The 19,972-nt window shown below is 43.5% G+C and overlaps 1 protein-coding gene across 4 annotated transcripts in view; it reads left to right on the forward strand.

The window, feature by feature from the left end:
* The window catches only part of Yeats2 (YEATS domain containing 2), a 95,581-nt gene extending 75,950 nt beyond the window's left edge, over window positions 1-19,631 (forward strand). For all 4 annotated transcript variants that reach the window (XM_029470574.2, XM_021185201.3, XM_085832526.1 and 1 more), the window contains 10 exons: window positions 150-278; window positions 1,261-1,362; window positions 5,257-5,359; window positions 6,548-6,621; window positions 8,568-8,647; window positions 9,593-9,794; window positions 14,855-15,081; window positions 15,830-15,904; window positions 16,614-16,687; window positions 17,870-19,631. In XM_029470574.2, coding sequence (XP_029326434.1) covers window positions 150-278; window positions 1,261-1,362; window positions 5,257-5,359; window positions 6,548-6,621; window positions 8,568-8,647; window positions 9,593-9,794; window positions 14,855-15,081; window positions 15,830-15,904; window positions 16,614-16,687; window positions 17,870-17,978 — 1,175 coding nt within the window. In that variant the 3' untranslated portion in view covers window positions 17,979-19,631. The remainder of the gene's footprint in view (window positions 1-149; window positions 279-1,260; window positions 1,363-5,256; window positions 5,360-6,547; window positions 6,622-8,567; window positions 8,648-9,592; window positions 9,795-14,854; window positions 15,082-15,829; window positions 15,905-16,613; window positions 16,688-17,869) is intronic.
* Window positions 19,632-19,972: the final 341 nt, after the last annotated feature.

Below are 19,972 nucleotides of genomic sequence, written 5' to 3' on the forward strand. Positions count from 1 at the left end.
TCTCCATTAACCATTGCCTCCTGCATCCAACTTTTTATTTACTAAAGAGTGTCCTGGGCACTGCTTGTGGGAGAAACTGGGAGTGTCAGAGAGGGCAGGAGCTTGAAGGAAATACCTGAACTGTACTTAACATTGTCTTTCTACTTTAGGGTTGTTAAAAGTTCATTCCGCTCAGTGCAGTCCCCAGCAGGCTGTCCTGACAATTCCCAGTCAGCTCAAGCCTCTAAGCATCAACACCTCTGGTGGCGTACAGACTGTCCTGATGCCTGTGAACAAAGGTGCGTGCCACCCTGGTACTGACGCAGCTCTGTCTTGGGAGCCCTCCTACTGGGTGGGATGTCTCTTGGTTTTGTACAGCTTGTCACTTAGCCTTTATGTCTCATTTCATGGGCATGAGTGGGTGCATGCAGCACATGAGTTTAGAGGACAACTTGTGAGTTAAGTTCTCCTTCTAGAGTGTAGGTCCCAGGGATTTAACTCAGGCCGTTGCGATGCATGGTGGTATGCACCTGTGTCCCCTGAGCACTGTAGCTTGGCTCTAGCTGCCCATTTCTAAAGATGTGTCGAAAAAGAACACCTTGAACATTTGTGAGTGGGCTTTATTGCATTTTTATTTTCTTCGTTTACTGACATGCCCTCATATCCATAGTGGAGGCTGTAACTCAGTTATTCTGCCACTAGTGGGCAGCACAGCTTAAGATTGTGTGTACACTTAAAATGGGCTCTTGAGAACATGGGAGTTAGGTCATTTGTAATAAAAGTAATTTCCGTCTCAAGGAAAGCAGGGAAGAACGTAAATGCCGTAGGGTGGGAGTAGGGTGAAGCTCTGTTTTCTGGACAGCGCATGGCCGTTACACTCAGGAACGCAGTGGCCGCGGTGATCACCTACCCAGGGCTTGCACAGGGCTGGGCCTCTCAGCTCTGTCTTGGATAGGAGATGGACTTAGAAGTCCAGCCCCTCCACAGGGGCACTGTTGGCAGTTGATGGTTACCGAGAGAAAAGGGTGGTCTAAACACGGTTGAGTAGATAGCTCCACACCATGGCCCGTGTGTGCAGTACTGGTTAAAAGTCAGTCTAAAAACAAAAAGACAGGGCAGTGAGAGCAGCTTTTGGGAGACAGGGAAGCTGGTAGCATAAGAGAACATGGGGGAATGAGTGTGGCCAGGATATATTATATGCATATATAAAATTGTTGAAGATTAAATTAAAGAAAATACTAATTTCTGTCACTATTATACTCTCATCTTTCTGTGTCTTAGTGGTTCAGTCGTTTTCTACCAGCAAATTACCTACTACTGTCCTGCCCATAAGTGTTCCAAATCAAGCTGCCCCCAGCTCTGCTCCAGTAGCAATTGCCAAAGGTATGTAGGACCTCACAGGATCTTTGTTCCAAAGGTTCCGCTTTGAGTTTCAGCATCTGTCAACTGTTTGACAAACACATGCTAAGCACTGTGTCATAGTCTAAAGGAAATTGACATTATGGGGCATCAGGCATCATTTTTGCCTTCAGTTTATAACCTGGTTCAAGAAAGCTGCATACATAGCAAACTGTGGTCGGTAAGTACCAGACAAGTGTCTGAAAAGTGATGACTGGCATAGCGCAGTCCAGGGTTTATGTCCAGGGCTCTCAGGGACAGGACTGGTATAAACCAGACTTTTAAAGAGTAGAGAACCCTTGAGCTGTAAGGAGGTCAATGGATATAAACTTGTATGGGCTTGTGTAAACCAGACTTTTACAAAGTAGAGAGCCCTGTAGTTGTAGGGAGGTCAAGGGGTATGCTAGTTTAAGAAAACAATAGAGACAAAACTTTAAGGACTTATTTTGGAGCTTGAGCACTTAGGAATCCATTTAGGCAGCATAGTTGTGAGAAGGGAGTTTTAGTGGGAGCACACTGAGCTAGCAGGTATCCCTGAATGTAAGAATCCCTGATAGTAGAAGGTGGGTACAGTGACAGTCATCTATGACACCTAGCAGTGATGGGCTCATATAGTCAAAGCTTTGAGTGTAATAGTCCCCGGTGCCTGCTATTTTGTGGATACAACACTATCAGCAATTCTTGTGTCAGTCAGTCCTTCAGTTAGCTGTCACACCCTGGATTGTGTTGGGAATGCACACACCTCCCACGTGCAGGAAGCGATGAGGTTTAAATTTGTACCAGGCTGCTGCTCTTGAGGCATTCTGGAATCCCGTCATCTTGGCAGGTGGATTTATAATTTGTTAAATGCTCATTTAAAGCAGAGTATAGCTGACTGATTCAGGGCCTGAGTTTGTAGGTAAAGCTTCATTGGCATACAGTCACTCCCATCTGCCTTCATCGTATTTTTCTTTTTTTTTTTTTTTTTTTTTTTTTGGTTTTTCGAGACAGGGTTTCTCTGTGTAGCCTTGGCTGTCCTGGAACTCACTTTGTAGACCAGGCTGGCCTCGAACTCAGAAATCTGCCTGCCTCTGCCTCCCGAGTGCTGGGATTAAAGGCGTGCGCCACCACGCCCGGCTCATCGTATTTTTCAAACTCCCGAGAGTTTGGTTCCTGCAGAGACCGTGTGACTCACAACATTTACAGTATTTATGGATAGGGAACGTTTGTTTGGCCTTGAGCAAAATTTGCTATGACCGCATTATTGCTGCTCCACACCAGACTGGTATGTTTAATTTTGGACCAGGACAGAGCATCTTTTATTTTGGGGTTTTATTACATTATCTGTGTGTGTGCACATTGGCATGTACACACCATGGCACCCATATAGAACTTTAAGGACAATTTTCAAGAGTTGGTTCTCTGTTCATATGAATTACCGGGACCTAATTCAGGATATTAGGATTGGCAGCACACTCCTTTGCCCACTGAGCCTCCTCACCAGTCCTCTTATTTTGGTTTTAAGCAAAGTAAAATGTGCAGTGAGGTGTATAACCATTAAATACAGTAAAACCTTTTTTCAGTAAACCAAAGAGAGGGAAGACTCAGCAATACCAAATATCCAGTAATGTAGAAAGAGGAAGATGGGACAGAAGCAATGGTTCCGGGCCATTATAGATGAAGGTCTTGCCACCATGGCTCCGAGGACCTGAGTTAAGGCCCCAGGGCCCATACAGTGGAACGAGAGAGCAAATTCCCACAAGTTGTTCTCTGACCCACCCCCATGCATATGCATGCATGCCAAACAAAGTTAAAATAAGAGAGCGGCAGATGTGGCAGCTAGAGAGATGCTCAGCAGCTAAGAGCTCTTACTGCTCTTGCAGAAGACCTAGCTTGGATCCCAGTACCCATATTCCAAGCTCACAGCTGCCTATAGCTCCTAGCCTCGCTCTGGAGGAGCTGAGTCTGATGCCTTCTTCTGCCTTCAGTGGCAGCCCTCACAGTCCTGGCACACATACACACATAGCCATTAATAATAAAACTAAAAAAAAAAAAAATCTTATAGGGACAACCCTAAACATTTTAAGAGAAATTAAAAGGAGATAAATAGAAGAATATATTATAGTTCAAAGTGCAAACACGTAAAATAAAAGAGCCAAAGTCAGACATGGTGGTGTGCCCCTCTAATCTCAACATTCTGGAAGCAGGGGTTGACGTTGGCTTTTAGTGAGACATTCTCATGAGGCTGTTAATTAACTAGTTGTTTTGATAGCAGAACAATCTTGATCAGGAATCAGGAAGACAGGATAGCAGATAGATACTAAGGAGCCTCAGCCTTTGAAGTAGTCAAAGATTACAAAGACCCATGAAACAGAAAATAATGCCCATGATATGCGCTCTCAGTGGAGAGGGGTGGTCTTTTTGATGACAAGCAGATGAGGAGGGAAGGGACGTGGACATACCATGTCTGAAAGCAGCAATACTCCTGCCTTACATCAAAGGCAACAGCTAGTTTAAATTAGAATATAAACTCAAACATGAAAGATCTAAAAACTTTTTCTGGAAGAAAATATGAGACACGGGATGTTGGAAAAAGGAACTTAATTATGAGAACCTTGCTTTATCAGAGAATATTAAAAGCAAAAAGTCAAGCTACAGACTCTTAAGATATCCTCCATATATATAAAACACAAAAGAATCATGTTTTGAATGTATAGTGACTACTCAAAACCAGTGTGAAAGACACTGATAAACACTTCTCAGAAGAGGACATCCAAATAGCTCAAAGCCTGTGAGACTTACTCAGCTTTATTAGTTTTGAAAGGAAATGTAAATTACAACCCTAGCAATAAAGCAGGATCACCAAGAATTCAAGTTTATCCAATACAGAGGCAGTGAGGGATATAAAGCAACCAGGGCCTGGGTTAGCCACTGTGGGGCGAGGCATACCACACACAAAGTGTATGTACCATACACTCAGGTACTTAAGTCAGTAGAGACTGTCAGAGAGTCAAGGCAGAGAAGCTACGCAGAAACAAGAGCTGTGTCAGCACAGTTTTTTCAAGGGAATATCCTCTGAGATACTGCTGCTTACATCAGCAGTTAATGCAGCGTAACTAGTTCCTGTCAGGGACAGACGTATTTTACATTTTATAGTATTGCCACACATATATGCATATGTAATTAACAAGAAAAGGATTTATGCTTCATATACCTGAAGATAATTTTATATATTATTTTTAATTAATTTTGTATGCATTGTGGTTCATACCTATCATCCAAGTACTTGAGATGATGAACCAGAAGGATTTTCATGAATTCCAGGCCAACTAGACCACAGAAGAAATTCTATACCATCCTAGGCTAATGAAACCTGTCTCATTACCAAAAAAATACCAAAAATAACATAATAATAGTTTTGTATACGTGGACCGTTTCATCTGTGAAGTAACATGCTGGAATTCAAACAGCTTTGGATTGTGGCCTGTGGTATTGAAACCAGATAAAATTGACTTGAAAATTGCCAAGTGCCACAGATGTGCTTTTTGCTTTCTGTGTTGTGTCTCTGAATACTAGGATAATATTTCAGTATGGTAAGCTCATCTGGAAAGATGATACCAGAATGGCACTTTCAGAGCTAGAACAATTACTGTTCTAATATCAATCCTGGGTGGGCTGAGAGAGATACAGAGCAGCATGGCGTGGTGGGCAGTCACCTAGAGTTGACTCCCTCTGAGACCTAAGCAAATAGTTATCTCATGTGCTGAGCCTTTGAGGGCAGAAGACATTTGAGTCTCCTGCTTTGTCCACACACCTCAGACAACAGAGCTCTCAGAGGACTCAGGGTCTTCACCACTGCCCCTGACAATTTTTTTTGTTGTTGTTGATCTTCCTTTGTAGTGAAGACTGAACCAGAAACTCCTGGGCCAAATTGCATCTCACAGGAGAACCAGGTAGCAGTGAAAACAGAAGAGAGCTCTGAGCTAAGCAACTACGTCATTAAGTGAGTATCCTCGTGTCTTCTAAGGGCTCTGCTTTTGGTGTCTGCTGCTTTTCAGCATCGTTGTGACAGATGAGGATGTGCAGACAGTGAGGTGTTAAGCATGGTAGGCATTGTCCTTGCGGAGCTGAAGGGTTTGTCTTTTATGTGTATGTGGATTTTGTCTGCATGTCTCTCTGTATACCACTTGTGCACCTGATGTCCAAGGAGGCCAGAAGAAGGTGGCAGATCCCCTGGGACTAGAGTTTCAGATGGTTGTGAACCCCCGTGTCAGTGCTGGGTATTGAACTTGGGTTTTCTGGAAGAACAGCCAGTGCTCTTAATTAAATACTGAGCCATCTTTCTGATGCCTGAAGAGTTTAGCCAGTGATACAACTTAAAGGTAGCACTTGATCAATAGGCATGGAGGCCTCCAAACTTACTTAAGCCTGCTGATGTGTAGTCTGAGCTGAGAGGGGATGGCACACTCAAGTGTAACACCCTGGTGTTTGCATTTTGTTCCTAGATATTAACATACCCTGCCTGTTCTATGCAGGTGCCTTTGCCAGAGTACCAGCTTTCTCTAAAGTTTTCTCTTTTTCAAATTAGGAACCCCCTTCTGATCATGCACTTTGAATTGCTGGGAGTGTCTAGAGACAGTAGAAACATGGTGTCTCTTAACATGACACATGGAGGCGTCAGTCAGTAAGCCTGAGACAGACATTTGTATAATAGCAGTGACCTTACAAATAGACCTTGCTACTAATTTTCAAATGTAGATAAAATGCCTGCCATAGTTGTATAATTAGCCAAAATCTGTTTGTTCTTGATGTTTTTTTTAAAGTATAAAACACCTTATTAAAGGAGATTTATAGCCATGACTGGTGGTGCATGCCCATAATCCCAGCCCTGAGAGAGTAGAGGCAGGAAGATCAAGAATTCAAGATCATCTGCAAATTTGAAGCCAGCTGGGGTTACATGAGACTCTGTCTTTAAAAAAAACAGAAGGAAGAAAGGAAAGGGAGCTGTTTATTAGCAGAGAGAGAGAAGGAGAGGGAGAGGAGTGTGCACTGTGTGTGTGTGTGTGTGTGTGTGTGTGTGTGTGTGTGTGTGTGTCAGGTGTGGTGTGTGTGAGAGAGGTGTGTGTGTGTGTGTGTGTATGAGAGAGAACACATGACAAGCCTACAAAGTTACCTTCGTTTACCTTCCCAGGGTAGACCATCTGGAGACCATCCAGCAGCTCCTGACAGCAGTAGTGAAGAAGATCCCATTAATTACTGCAAAAGGTAAGACAGCGCCCTCAAGTGCACTTTGCTAACACTTGGGGTGTCACTGTGATTGTTACTTTGGCCGGACGTCTGCAGGGCCTTGTATTCCCAGTACGTTGGTTGCATGCAGTTAGACTTAGGGTACGGGCAGTGCTGACGATGAAACCGCGAGCCCTGTGTGTGCTAAGCAGATGCTTTACAAGTCAGCTCCTTATCCCACCATTCACTTAGTCTTTATCGCTTATTTTCTTATATTTGTTTTTATATGTAAATTATAAACGTTAAGTACACACTACTAAGACGTAGTGTGCCACCCCTGCTATCTGTCATGAGTGCTTAACATAGACATCTCATTAGCCATAGTCTTTTGTGTGATAGCGTCTCCCCAGCTCCCAGAATGGCAGTGACACCAGGTTAATTAACTCACACAGCTCTGGGTGACAAGGCAGGTACACAGCCAGCCCTATAAGACCATTAATATTTCTCTAAGATTTAAAATGACATACTGTTGGAAATGTGTAGTTTTCAAGACCCCTAACAACAGAGTCGTTTGTGTTAGCTCCTGGTTAGTGGGATGAAATAGCTGATGCCTTATTGTGATTTGTTCTGACAGTGAAGGTTGCATAGACAGCCTTACTAAGGGAGACTGGTATATGTTCATGGGCAAGATCACCACGAGAGTCACAAGGGAGGTGAGCAGCAGCTTCTTGCCCTGTGCATCATGTGGGCATCTAATGGTAGACTGACCACCTTGCTGATTTTTTTTTCCCCACCAATAGCAGCAGAGAAATTGCTGAGCCTTGTAGTACAAGCTCATAATCCCAGCTCTTTGGGAGAATCATAGAGAACGATCTTAAGTTCAAGACCTGCCTAGACAACTTAGTAAGACCCTGTCTCAAATTTTTAAAAATATAAAGAAGAGGGCTTGGGAGGAAGAATAGAACACTTATCTAGCATGTGCAGGGTCTTGTGTTAGATCTCTAGCATTGACTCCTAAAATAACATATCTCCTTTTCTCATTTTGGGAATCATTTTGAGGTAGTTAAAAATATACTTTCAATGATGGTTTCCCTTCTCAGCAGAAAAAATGTATCTCACACTTGCCCTACCTACATTGTGTGTGTGTGTCTGTCTGTCTGTCTGTGTGTGCATGTCCACACATGCATGCTCCCTTCCTCCTTCTCTGTCCACTTACTTTAAAACTCAGAATGTTAAAGCTAGAACTGGGCAGTTCAAGAGCATCTGTTACAGTTTACAGGGAAGGACACTGAAGCCCAGAGTGTTGCTATGGCTTACCCAGGGCTACCTAGTGAGCTGGTGGCAAGGCCAAGCCCCTAGTTCTGTTGCATTCTTTCATCAGTTGCCTTTATCCATCATGGAGATGTGTTGTTCAGCGAGAAATATGTCACACAAAGCAAGTAGGGGACCAGTAAGATGGCTCAGAGGGTAAAAGCTCTTCGTCTACAGGAAACCTGCATAGAACGCCACATCGCAGAGCCAAGTATGTTGGTGCATCCCTTTATCAGCAGCACTCAGGAAGCACAGTCAGGCGATCTTGAAGTTGAGTCCAGCCTTGACCACTAATGGACTCTGTCTCAAAAAACCCCAAAATACAAAAATTAATCGTCGATAACTACAAAGAATTCATATTACAATAGCATATGCATCTATAATGCTGGTGCATCTTTACCAGGAGATGAGCAACAGCCACAAGAGAATTGGCCAGAAACTTGTGGTTAGCCAGCCTAGAACCCACAACTTAGCAGACATGGGCATTAAATCTGAGTCTCAGTAAGGTGGAAGAAAAGAACTAACCCTCAGGATGCCGTTGTTTCCACACAATACAGTTTTTATATTATTTATATTATTTTATAAAAGGAAATCAAGGAAATTGGAAATCTACTAACAATAAACTTTTGTTCTAAACATCACTTTTATTCAGAGTTTGCAGTTCTCTGTTGTAGGTGACGATGCCAGCTGTTTTTCTGCAAAGTCCTTGGAGCAATATTACGGTTGGAACATTGGGAAGAGGAGAGCTGCTGAGGTGAGGCTGCTTGCCGGCCAGGTCTGCAGCTGCACTGAAAGTCAGATGCACAGTAGAGGTGGACGCTTGCATGTTCTTCCTCTACGGACAAAAGGAGGCAAGCTTGCCTCTTTAGGTGGTAGACCATTCCTCAGTCAGAAGCTTTGTTCTTCTGGATCCCAGATATCTTTTGAAGGCTTGTCTCCTGTACCAGGAAAAGCATCTTATATTTTCTTTGAAAATCTTATCTATTTTGGGGTTGAATAGTTAGCTCAGCAGCAAGATGGCTGTGATCACAGAGAATGTGGGTCCATTTCCCAGCACCAAAATAGCAGTTCACAACAATCTGTAATTCCATTTCCAGGGGACCTAATGCCCTCTTTTGACCACTTCCGGTGTTACACACAAGTACACATAAAATTAATATTTTTAAATTTGTAAATTTCAAAATAATACTGAATTCAGAGTTTTACAAAGTACTTACAACAATGTTGCCAAATGCAATTGAATCTTGAGAGAAGAAAGTGTTTGCCGTGTAGCGGGCACCAGCGGAAGCTGGGTCATCGAATTTGCTTTGGGGAAAATGAAAAGTTGGTTCATGACCAGGTGAAAAGCCTTAAATGCAGACATAGAAGTTTCTGTTGTATTTTGTAAACACTAAGACCAATAGTAACTCTTTTCATTGTGTATGTGTGCATGTACACACATGCACATTCTCACATGCATGCCACTGCACATTTGTGAAGCCTGGAGGACGTGAGCAGTCAGTTCTCTCCTGCAAATCAGCTTGTTTGGCTTGGTGGCAGGCATCTCACTCTTTGAGCCATCTCACTGGTCCCAAAAGAAGTCTTCCCTTTGTTGCTAGAGAGTGATAGAATCTGATTTCTTAGTTGCTTGGTTTATTTCAGTGCACGACTATTGATTTTAAAGTTCAAGGATTTAATTTTGGATCAAATCTTTTTTAAGTGGCAAAGAGCAATGACAGTACGAAAAGTGTTACAAGAAATCCTGGAGAAGAATCCAAGATTCCACCACCTGACTCCTCTCAAGACCAAGAACATTGCTCACTGGTGCCGCTGCCATGGTTACACCCCACCAGACCCCGAGAGCCTGCGACATGATGGAGACTCCATTGAGGATGTGCTGACCCAGATTGACAGTGAACCAGGTAGGCCTTAATAGGTTGCCCCATGTTTGCCTCCTGTCAACCCCTACAAAACACTTGGCTTGAGTGTTCTTGCCTTCAGTTAGGGGTGAGGAAGAGCTGGTCTAGATGACAAGACCCTTTCTTCTTACCATGACACCCCAGACAGCACAGCCCTTCAGAACTATACCCAAGTGTTTAAGGACCCCTAGTAGGCAGGTCAGGCCTACTACCATCAAAATAGGCCAGTGTCTTATGGATGTGGCACTGTACCCCCAAGCCTGGGGAGGGTGTTGGGGACACATGAGAATAATCAACAGTGTTGTAGGAAATATAGGAAAGAAACAGACAACTACTAAAGAATGAAATTAGAGGCATGAAAGCATCTGGCTATTCCTTAAAGAATAAGAAGGGTTCAGCCATGTTCTTAAAGATATCAGAGTGCCCCACCCCATCTAGGTAAGTCTTGTTTTCTGTAGAAAGCTTCCTGGGACCCTAGTGCTCAGTGGTCTTCTCTCATTTCCTATGGTATATACTATCCGTGCTGAGAGGGTTTGTTGGCTTCTAGATTTATGTCCTTGGTGGGCAGAGACCAACCATGTGATTACCTCCAAGTTTCACTGGTGCTCTGTACTATATTGAACAGGGAGAGAGTGGGCAGCCTTATCTAGTGCCTGATTTTAGTGAGATTGCTTCAAGTTTCTCCCCATTTAGTTTGATGTTGGCTACTGGCTTGCTGTATATTGCTTTTACTATGTCTAGGTATGGGCCTTGAATTCCTGATCTTTCTAATACTTTTATCATGAATGGGTGTTGGATCTTGTCAAATGCTTTTTCCGCATCTAACGAGATGATCATGTGGTTTTTGTCTTTGAGTTTGTTTATATAATGGATTACGTTGATGGATTTCCGTTTATTGCACCATCCCTGCATCCCAGGGATGAAGCCTACTTGATCAGGATGGATGATTGTTTTGATGTGTTCTTGGATTCAGTTTGCAAGAATTTTATTGAGTATTTTTGCATCGATATTCATAAGGGAAATTGGTCTGAAGTTCTCTTTCTTTGTTGGGTCTTTGTGTGGTTTAGGTATCAGAGTAATTGTGGCTTCATAGAATGAGTTGGGTAGAGTACCTTCTGTTTCTATTTTGTGGAGTAGTTTGAGGAGAGTTGGAATTAGGTCCTCTTTGAAGGTCTGATAGAACTCTGCACTAAACCCATCAGGTCCTGGGCTTTTTTTTTTGTTTGGGAGACTATAAATGACTGTTTCTATTTCTTTAGAGGATATAAGACTGTTTAGATCGTTAATCTGATCCTGATTTAACTTTGGTACCTGGTATCTGACTAGAATATGGTCAATTTCATCCAGGTTTTCCAGTTGTTTTGAGTATAGGCTGTTATAGTAGGATCTGATGATGTTTTGGATTTCCTCAGGTTCTGTTATTATGTCTCCCTTTTCATTTCTGATTTTGTTAATTAGGATACTGTCCCTGTGCCCTCTAGTTAGTCTGGCTAAGGGTTTATCTATCTTGTTAATTTTTTTCAAAGAACCAGCTCCTGGTTTGGTTGATTCTTTGTATAGTTCTTTTTGTTTCTATTTGGTTGATTTCAGCCCTGAGTTTGATTATTTCCTGCTGTCCATTCCTCTTTGGTGAATTTGCTTCCTTTTTTTCTAGAGCTTTCAGGTGTGCTGTCAAGCTGCTCATGTATGCTCTCTCCAGATTCTTTTTGGAGGCACTCAGAGCTATGAGTTTTCCTCTTAGGACTGCTTTCATTGTGTCCTATAAGTTTGGGTATGTTGTGGCTTCATTTTCATTAAACTCTAAAATGTCTTTAATTTCTTTATTTCTTCCTTGACCAAGTTATCATTGAGTAGAGTATTGTTCAGCTTCTACGTCTGTGTGGGTTTTCTATTATTTATGTTGTTATTGAAGATCAGCCTCAGTCCGTGGTGATTTGATAGGATGCATGGGATTATTTCAATATTTTTGTATCTGTTGAGGCCTGTTTTGTGAACAATTATATGATCAATTTTGGAGAAGGTACCATGAGGTGCTGAGAAAAAGTTGTATCCTTTTGTTTTAGGATAAAATGTTCTATAGATGTCAGTTAAATCCATTTGTTTCATAACTTCAGTTAGCTTCACCATGTCTCTGTTTAGTTTCTGTTTCCAGGATCTGTCCATTGATGAGAGTGGGGTGTTGAAGTCTCCCACTATTACTGTGTGCAGTGCAATGTGTGTTTTGAGCTTTACTAAAATTTCTTTAATAAATGTAGATGCCCTTGCATTTGGAGCATAGATATTCAGAATTGAGAGTTCATCTTAGTAAAATTTACCTTTGATGAGTATGAAGTGTCCCTCCTTATCTTTTTTGATAATTTTAGGTTGAAAGTAAATTTTATTCGATATTAGAATGGCTGGCTACTCCAGCTTGTTTCTTGGGACCATTTGCTTGGGAAATTGTTTTCCAGCCTTTTACTCTGAGGTAGTGTCTGTTTGTCACTGAGGTGGGTTTCCTGTGTGCAGCAAAATGTTGGTTCCTGTTTACATAACCAGTGTGTTAGTCTGTATATTTTTATTAGGGAATTGAGTCCATTGATGTTAAGAGATATTAAGGAAAAGTGATTGTTACTCCCTGTTATTTTTGTTGATAGAGTTAGAATTATGTTTATGTGCCTAACTTCTTTTGGGTTTGTTGAAAGATTACTTTCTTGCTTTTTCTAGGGTGTAGTTTCCCTCCTTATGTTGGTGTTTTCCATCTATTATCCTCTGTAGGGCTGGATTTGTGGAAAGATGTTGTGTAAATTTTTTTTTCTTATGGAATATCTTGGTTTCTTCATCTATGGTAATTGATAGTTTTGTTGGGTATAGTAGTCTGGGCTGGCATTTATGTTCTCTTAGGGTCTATATGAGATATGCCCAGGATCTTCAAGCTTTCATAGTCTCTGGTGAGAAGTCTGATGTAATTCTGATAGGTCTGCCTTTATATGTTACTTGACCTTTTCCCCTTACTGCTTTTAATATTTTCTTTATTTAATGCATTTGGTGTTTTGATTATTATGTGACAGGAGGAATTTCTTTTCTGGTCCAGTCTGTTTGGAGTTTTGTAGGCTTCTTGTATGTTCATGGGCATCTCTTTCTTTAGGTTAGGGAAATTTTCTTTTATAATTTTGTTGAAGATATTTACTGGCCCTTTAAGTTGGGAATCTTCACTCTCTTCTATACCTATTATCCTTAGGTTTGGTCTTCTCATTGTGTCCTGAATTTCCTGCATGTTTTGGGTTCGGAGCTTTTTGCATTTTGCATTTTCTTTGACTGTTGTGTCAATGTTTTCTAAGGTATCTTTTGTCCCTGAGATTTTCTCTTCTATCTCTTGTATTCTGTTGGTGATGTTTGCATCTGTGACTCCTGATCTCTTTCCTAGGTTTTCTGTTTTCAGAGTTGTCTCCCTTTGTGATTTCTTTATTGTTTCTACTTCAATTTTAAGATCATGGATGGTTTTGTTCAATTCCTTTACCTGTTTGGTTGTGTTTTCCTGTATTTCTTTCCTGTATTTCTTATCATCTGCCATCCTTATCATGAGAAGTGACTTTAGATCTATATCTTGCTTTTTTGGTGTGATGGTGTATCCAGGACTTGCTATGGTGGGAGAGTTGGGTTCTGATGATGCCAAGTAACCTTGGTTTCTGTTGCTTCTGTTCTTACGCTTACCCCCACCCCCCAATCTGATTATCTCAAGTGCTCCCTGCCCTCCATATATCTGATTGGAGCCTGTCCTTCCTGTAATTCCAGTTGAGTCAAAACTTCTCAGATTCCAGCTTTCTTTGTGACCCTGGGATCCTGTGATGCTAAGATTCTGGGTGTGTCAGAGTTCTTGGCAGTCAAGCTTCCTCTGAGACCCTGAGATCCTGGTGTGACCAAGATCCTGGGATCCTAAGATCCTTGGTGTGTTAGAGCACCTGGAAGGGGTACCTCCCCTGGGGACCATGGGACTGTCCGCTGAGTTCAAAGCCAAGGTAGACTAGCAACTACCAAAAGGAACTGGAGCCACTGGTTGGGCGGGGTTCCTGTGTCCCTGCTCCAGCTGGCCCCAGGCACCCCCAGATCTGTTGGAACAGATGTGTTCCACTCACCAGTGATCCTAAGATCATGGGTGTGCTAGGGTACCTGTGGGGTGGAGAGTCCTCTGGAGACTGTGAGACTGTCCACAGAGTTTGGGCCCAAGGTGGCCGGGTGCTGGTGCCACCTGGATGGAACAAGAGCCACTCTGATGTCCTTCTTTATAAAAGCATATGGGCATGGCTTTATTGTCCTTACACTCTACAACCCTTTGAAGGCTGTGTGCATTACCATGGCAACAGTGAGGCAGGAATTTTTTTTCTCTTTTGAATTGAGAAGTTCCAGGTACCCCAAGCTTCCCCAGAGCTCACTGTGTAGTTGCAGATGACCTTGTAGATTTGATCCTTCTGCCTCTGCCTCCCTGAGGGCCGTGCCACACCTAGTTGATGCAGTGCTGCTAATCAAACTCAGGCCTTCCTGATCCCAGAGACTCCTTCATGCTTGGCAGGTCCTCTCACCACTGAACCACACCCCCAGCTTGAATGGGAATGACTTTATGTTCCTCACTGTACATTTCTTAAGGTTTCCATCTTTTTAAAAAAATGAAGTAAATCAGTGTAATGATTCAGGAAGCGGGGCTGTGGCCTAGCTTTCCAGGACTGGGTCGATTGTGTACTGTCTGTGGTCCTAATGGCAGATCGGATGCATTTGGAATAGGACACATGTCTGCTTCCCTATTCTGCTTCCCCTGTGCATCCTGTGGGTGTGAGCGAACACTGCCTTTCCCCTTGCATTCTGAGCAGCTAGCAGAGGCAGCTGCTAAAGAACTGCTAGGTATCATTGGGTTTGACAGCTCTCTCCCAAGTAACAAGGTAACACAGGCCTTGGGGTGGAGAGGGTCTTTGTGAGGCACTGGTTCTCATGACAGATCCAGTCAGTCAGTTCCCTGCCAACTCTGTCTTCCTCAGACTGGGGTCCTTGTCTGCTCTCACCTCAGCTGTCACAGACTGCTTCCTCTTATCTAGAGTGCCTGTCATCCTTCTCCACTGCTGATGACCTCTGCCAGAAGCTGGAGGATCTGCAGCAGTTCCAGAAAAGGGAGCCTGAGAACGAGGAAGAAGTGGATATCCTCAGCCTGTCAGAGCCACTGAAGACAAACATTAAAAAGGAGCAGGAAGAAAAGCAGGAAGAAATGAGATTCTATCTGCCGCCAACCCCAGGCTCTGGATTTGTTGGTGACATTACACAGAAGGTGGGAGGCTAAGGCTGTGGTACTGTCAGATCACACACCAGACATTCCACCTCATGAGCTTAGACAGCAGTCTGCCCAGTTGACATGTGATTGACTTTTGTCCATAAGTTGTGTTCCCACTCTCCAGTGAAAAATGATTGTGTATTGAACATGGCTACAGAGCAGAGGAGGGTAGTCACAGAGGCTCCTGGGTTTTTTTCTCATCTGCTTCAGATGAAGTGCTTCTCCTTCGTGAAACATATTGTAATATTTTCAGGTCATACTTGAATGAGCAGTCCCCGTCCATGCCATACTATCAACTCTCTGACCCTCTCCACCCCAAGGCCTGTGTTACCTTGTTACTTGGGAGAGAGCTGTCAAACCCAATGATACCTAGCAGTTCTTTAGCAGCTGCCTCTGCTAGCTGCTCAGAATGCAAGGGGAAAGGCAGTGTTCGCTCACACCCACAGGATGCACAGGGGAAGCAGAATAGGGAGTTTCCCAAGGGCTTTTCTTTGCTTCCTGTAAAAATGGCCCCAGAGTCTTGATTTTAGGCCTTCCAAAATACTGTTTGCACTATTATGAATTCTTGGGAGATTCCAGTGTTTCATGATAAGATATTGGGGGTAAAAGCATAATTACATGTTGTTCAGAGTGGTTAGAGAGCCCTTCTTCCAGCCAGGGGCCTGTGTGTACCAGAGAAGTTCACTTAGAGGAAAGGCTTGTTTCTGTTGTTGATGGGACAAATAGCCTTCTTCTCCTCTTCCAGATTGGAATCACCCTGCAGCCTGTGGCGCTGCACAGGAACATGTATGCCTCAGTGGTAGAGGACATGATCTTAAAGGTAGGTACCCGGTAGCACTGTGACCAAGGCTGGCCAGTTTGCATTCCAGGGCCTGTGAGTAAGGGGCAGAAGGGGAACAGAGGATGATGTGGAAATCCCTTGTCTTACTTAGGGTTTATGTTTCCTTTCTTTTCTGTTTTCCTTCTCCTAGGTAAAGTAAATGATGTTGTGTTCTGTCTAAGAATTGAGGGGTTTGTTGTGTTGAGGATAGAACCCAGGGTCTCGTACATGCCAGGCAGGTGGTCTGCCATGGAGTCCCCTGGCTCCCACAGCTGTCAACATCTTTTTAGTGTTATTTCTTATGTTTATTAAGAAGTATCCTACTGTGAGATTATCTGTGCTTTATGATAGACAGGGAGAAAACAGAATCTTGGGTTTTCCCTGCCTCTCACAACAGAGAAACAGCCACTACTGTCCTGTCCCTGGGCAAGGGGTTAGGAAAGATACAGTCTCCATGCCTGGCCTGGCTGGCCCTTACCTCAACCTCAGCTGTTCTTTTTCCTTCTGCATCCCTCCAAAAGGGAAGCTTTGGTACAGCCCTTACTCACAGTTAATAAAAACTACTTAGTCCAATTTCTGATTTCCCTACATCGTGACCTCTAACCAAAGTTCAGTTTCTCTTGAGAAAATCATTTCAAAAGTTTGGGTAAAGAATGAGGTCGGCTAGTGAGCAGGTTGCTCTTCTGTCAACACCAGTCTTCTATTCTAGGCCACGGAACAGCTGGTGAGTGACATCCTGAGACAGGCACTGGCAGTTGGATACCAGACAGCATCTCCCAACAGGTACTGGTGCTGATAGTGGAGGCCGAGTGGGTCAGTTACTCTTGAAGATGCTTGTTTTACCCATAAGTCAGTGCAGTAGGAAATAGAGTAGGCTGTGCTTGGGATATTAGAGCCTGACAGACTGAGAGAGCCTCTTGGCTTGAAAGCCTAGCTGTACCCTCCTTCATAGACATGCAGATTTGTTGTATCACAGGATAGAGCAGGCAGCAGGCTCTCACATTAAAGACAGTAACCGTTCATGTGGCAGATTCTAGGGTCAATATTGATAAATACTACCTAAGGTGTGGGTCATTGCAAGCACTTCCTCTAAGAAACTGAGAAACTAAGCTCTGACAGGGAGTTGCCTCCACTGCCCCAGACCACAGGCCCCATAGTCAGATTGCTTTCATAGCTGCGAACCCTTGAGCTCACTCCACCTTTTCCCTGAGCATTCAACTCTGAGTGGGATACACAGATCCCGCTTTAAAAGAGATGTGGTTCACATTCTTTTTCCCTCCTGCTTCCTACTGTGTGGAAGGCTACCCTGACACTGTAATGCAGTACCTCAGGTCATAGGGTGCCAAATGAGGATATTAGGTCAGACATGCACAGATAACATAGAGGTCTTGAGTAAATGAGGAGGAAGAGGCAGTAGTAGCAGCAGAATTAGCAGTAGTAAGTTGAAAAAGTTGGAATAAAAATTTCCAGGTCTCACCCTGCTTGAAAAGCATTGACGAGCCTTGCTTTCTGTGTTCCTGACTGGAGATGTAGCAAACTGGGTGGTTTGGATGAGAGCGTGTAACGCCACGCTTGGCTAGCCAGGACTCTCTCCCATCCTCTGAGATAAGAGATGGGTCTGTATCATTATGGTGCTTTGAAACAAACTTCAATCTGCTAAGACTTAGATGCACACCATTCTCCTCTGTCTATATCCTCTTTCTTTTCTGTCAGCTAATCATTTGGCCGGCAAACTTACTGTGACCAGAAAGTAAGATTGAGTCCTGGATAGGACTCTAGATGGAGAAGAATTCATAAGTGTGAGAGAGACCGGCCCTCAAGCCTTTGCCATCACCTCCTTCTATAAGAGAATGGTCCCTTCAGTCTATTAATTCACTTAAATTATTCCTGAATGCATTTGACAAATTATACCTAATTATACTTTGGGGTTTTGTTTTTTGTTTGTTTGTTTGTTTTTTGGACTAGGATTCCCAAAGAAATTACAGTGAGTAATATTCATCAGGCCATTTGCAACATTCCTTTTCTGGATTTTCTTACAAACAAACACATGGGGAGACTGAATGAGGATCAGTGAATACAGCGAAGAGATCCCTGAAAAGCGGGAGAGGCTGTGTCTGCAGTGTGCAAACTGTGACCCTTGTGTTTGAGGAAAGCTGGTGTTTTCTGTGTTGGAGCGCCATGGTTGCCAGACCATTCCTTCCATCTAACTGCGTATTACACAAGGGCATCGAGTTCCAGCTGCCCCCCTTTTAGGATAGAGTTGTTTCCCAATTCTGGAGGGAAGCTGAATGGACACGGCTTTGTCAGCTTGCATTTCTTTACTCCCACAAGGCTCTGCGGGGTCTTGGTGTGAGACAAGGAACATGCACAGGGTGCTTGTTCCCTCTGGACTGTGCGTGGGTTCACCTGTGGCCTGCTTTTCAGAAGGCAAAGATAAGCCCGGCGTGCTGAGCTGGGGAACTCTGAAGAAGAACAGCAACAAGTACCTTCTCCCACCTTGCCTCAGCGTAGAAGGGCTGCACTCTTGGCTGGTGTGAGTCAGCTACAGAGAAGGTAATACGCCATGTGGGAGGCCAAGGAGGCTGCAGTGAGACTCTTCCACGGAACCAGGCCGCTAGTGCAGTGACAGCCTGTGTCACGGCAGTGTTGAGGGGTCCCAGCAGAGGCCTGTGCCGTGTAACCCAGGGACTACAAGTGTCAGTGTGGGTATCAACCTCAGAGTCAGGCACTTGAGACGTGTGTGGTCCTCCTCCATCTGGGATTCTGCCACTGCCTCATGTCAAGGGGAGGGAGGCAGCCTCAGTGCAGACTTTATAGGATTGTCCTCTTGGTGGACTGGAGTCCTGTCCTTCTCTGCCAAAGAGTTTTACCAAGATGAAAAGGGTTGAAACACCTGTGAGTGCCTTACATGGGAAGAACTGCTCTAACCCACTGTGCTAATGTTCGGAAGCAGAGCCCTCAGTGAGAGCTGCACACACGAGCCTCTAGCATCACTACACAGTGTGCACACACTGGGGACTCCCCAGTCCTCCCGACTATTATGGGGACACAGGAAAGACCTCAGCCTCAGTTGTAAACCTGCCCTTTGTCTGCTCAAAGGAAACTTGAAATATCTGAGTAAGTCAAAGAAACCCAGCTAAGTAAGCAACATAAAGCCTGTTGTTGCAGGTTGATGTGTGAGTCAGGAAACACTGCAGGGAAATAGACCTTTCCTTCCATACCTGAGAGCTGCAGGTACCAAGGGATCTACCATGCAGGGACTGGGCAAGCACAGCTTACTGCTATAATTGGGTATATAAGACTTAAGAATTTGACCTATGCCAGGCGTGGCGGCGCACGCCTTTAATCCCAGCACTTGGGAGGCAGAGGCAGGCGGATTTTTGAGTTCAAGGCCAGCCTGGTCTACAAAGTGAGTTCCAGGACAGCTAGGGCTACACAGAGGAACCCTGTCTCAAAAAACCAAAAACAAGACTTTGGTCTAAGACCATATAGCAGATTGGTATGCTGGCACAGGTTTGTTCAGAAGTGGACAGAGACTTACACAGGAGAGTATCCCAACGAGAGCAGGTTCATTTGTTGTGATAGAAACCTAAAGAAATTACTTTTTTGCTAAAAACAAAAATCAAATGATTTAACAGTTTCTGTGTATGTTAAACTTTCAAGTGTTTTTTAAATCATGTGTAATAATTGTGTATCATTTTGTCTACAATAAAACGTTTAGTGTTTGCAATGGGTTTTCTGAGCTGGAAGCACCCTACTTAGATGGGCTCATTGAGGTATGAGTCTTTATAAGTTTAAATTGATATCTCTACTTCCTTAAAAAAAAAAGAAAGAAAAAGAAGATGCAACCATGCAATATAAAAGGACCACAGTTACATTCAGGTCACTTACAAAAATAGAAAATGCTTTACTTGGGGACCATGAGCATAATTATTTCATACAAGCAATTTGGGGTAAAGGAAAATGAATAAATGGGTTCAGTTTCTCAAAAAAGCAGACCCTTTGTCTAACAAGTTAGTTTATCTGGTGAAATAAAGTTGGTCTGTGCTAAGGTCTGAATCACTCCTA

This window comes from Mus caroli, unplaced genomic scaffold, assembly GCF_978045245.1.
Source record: "Mus caroli unplaced genomic scaffold, Mus_caroli_1 scaffold_17, whole genome shotgun sequence".
In the NCBI taxonomy this organism is placed as follows: domain Eukaryota; kingdom Metazoa; phylum Chordata; class Mammalia; order Rodentia; family Muridae; genus Mus; species Mus caroli.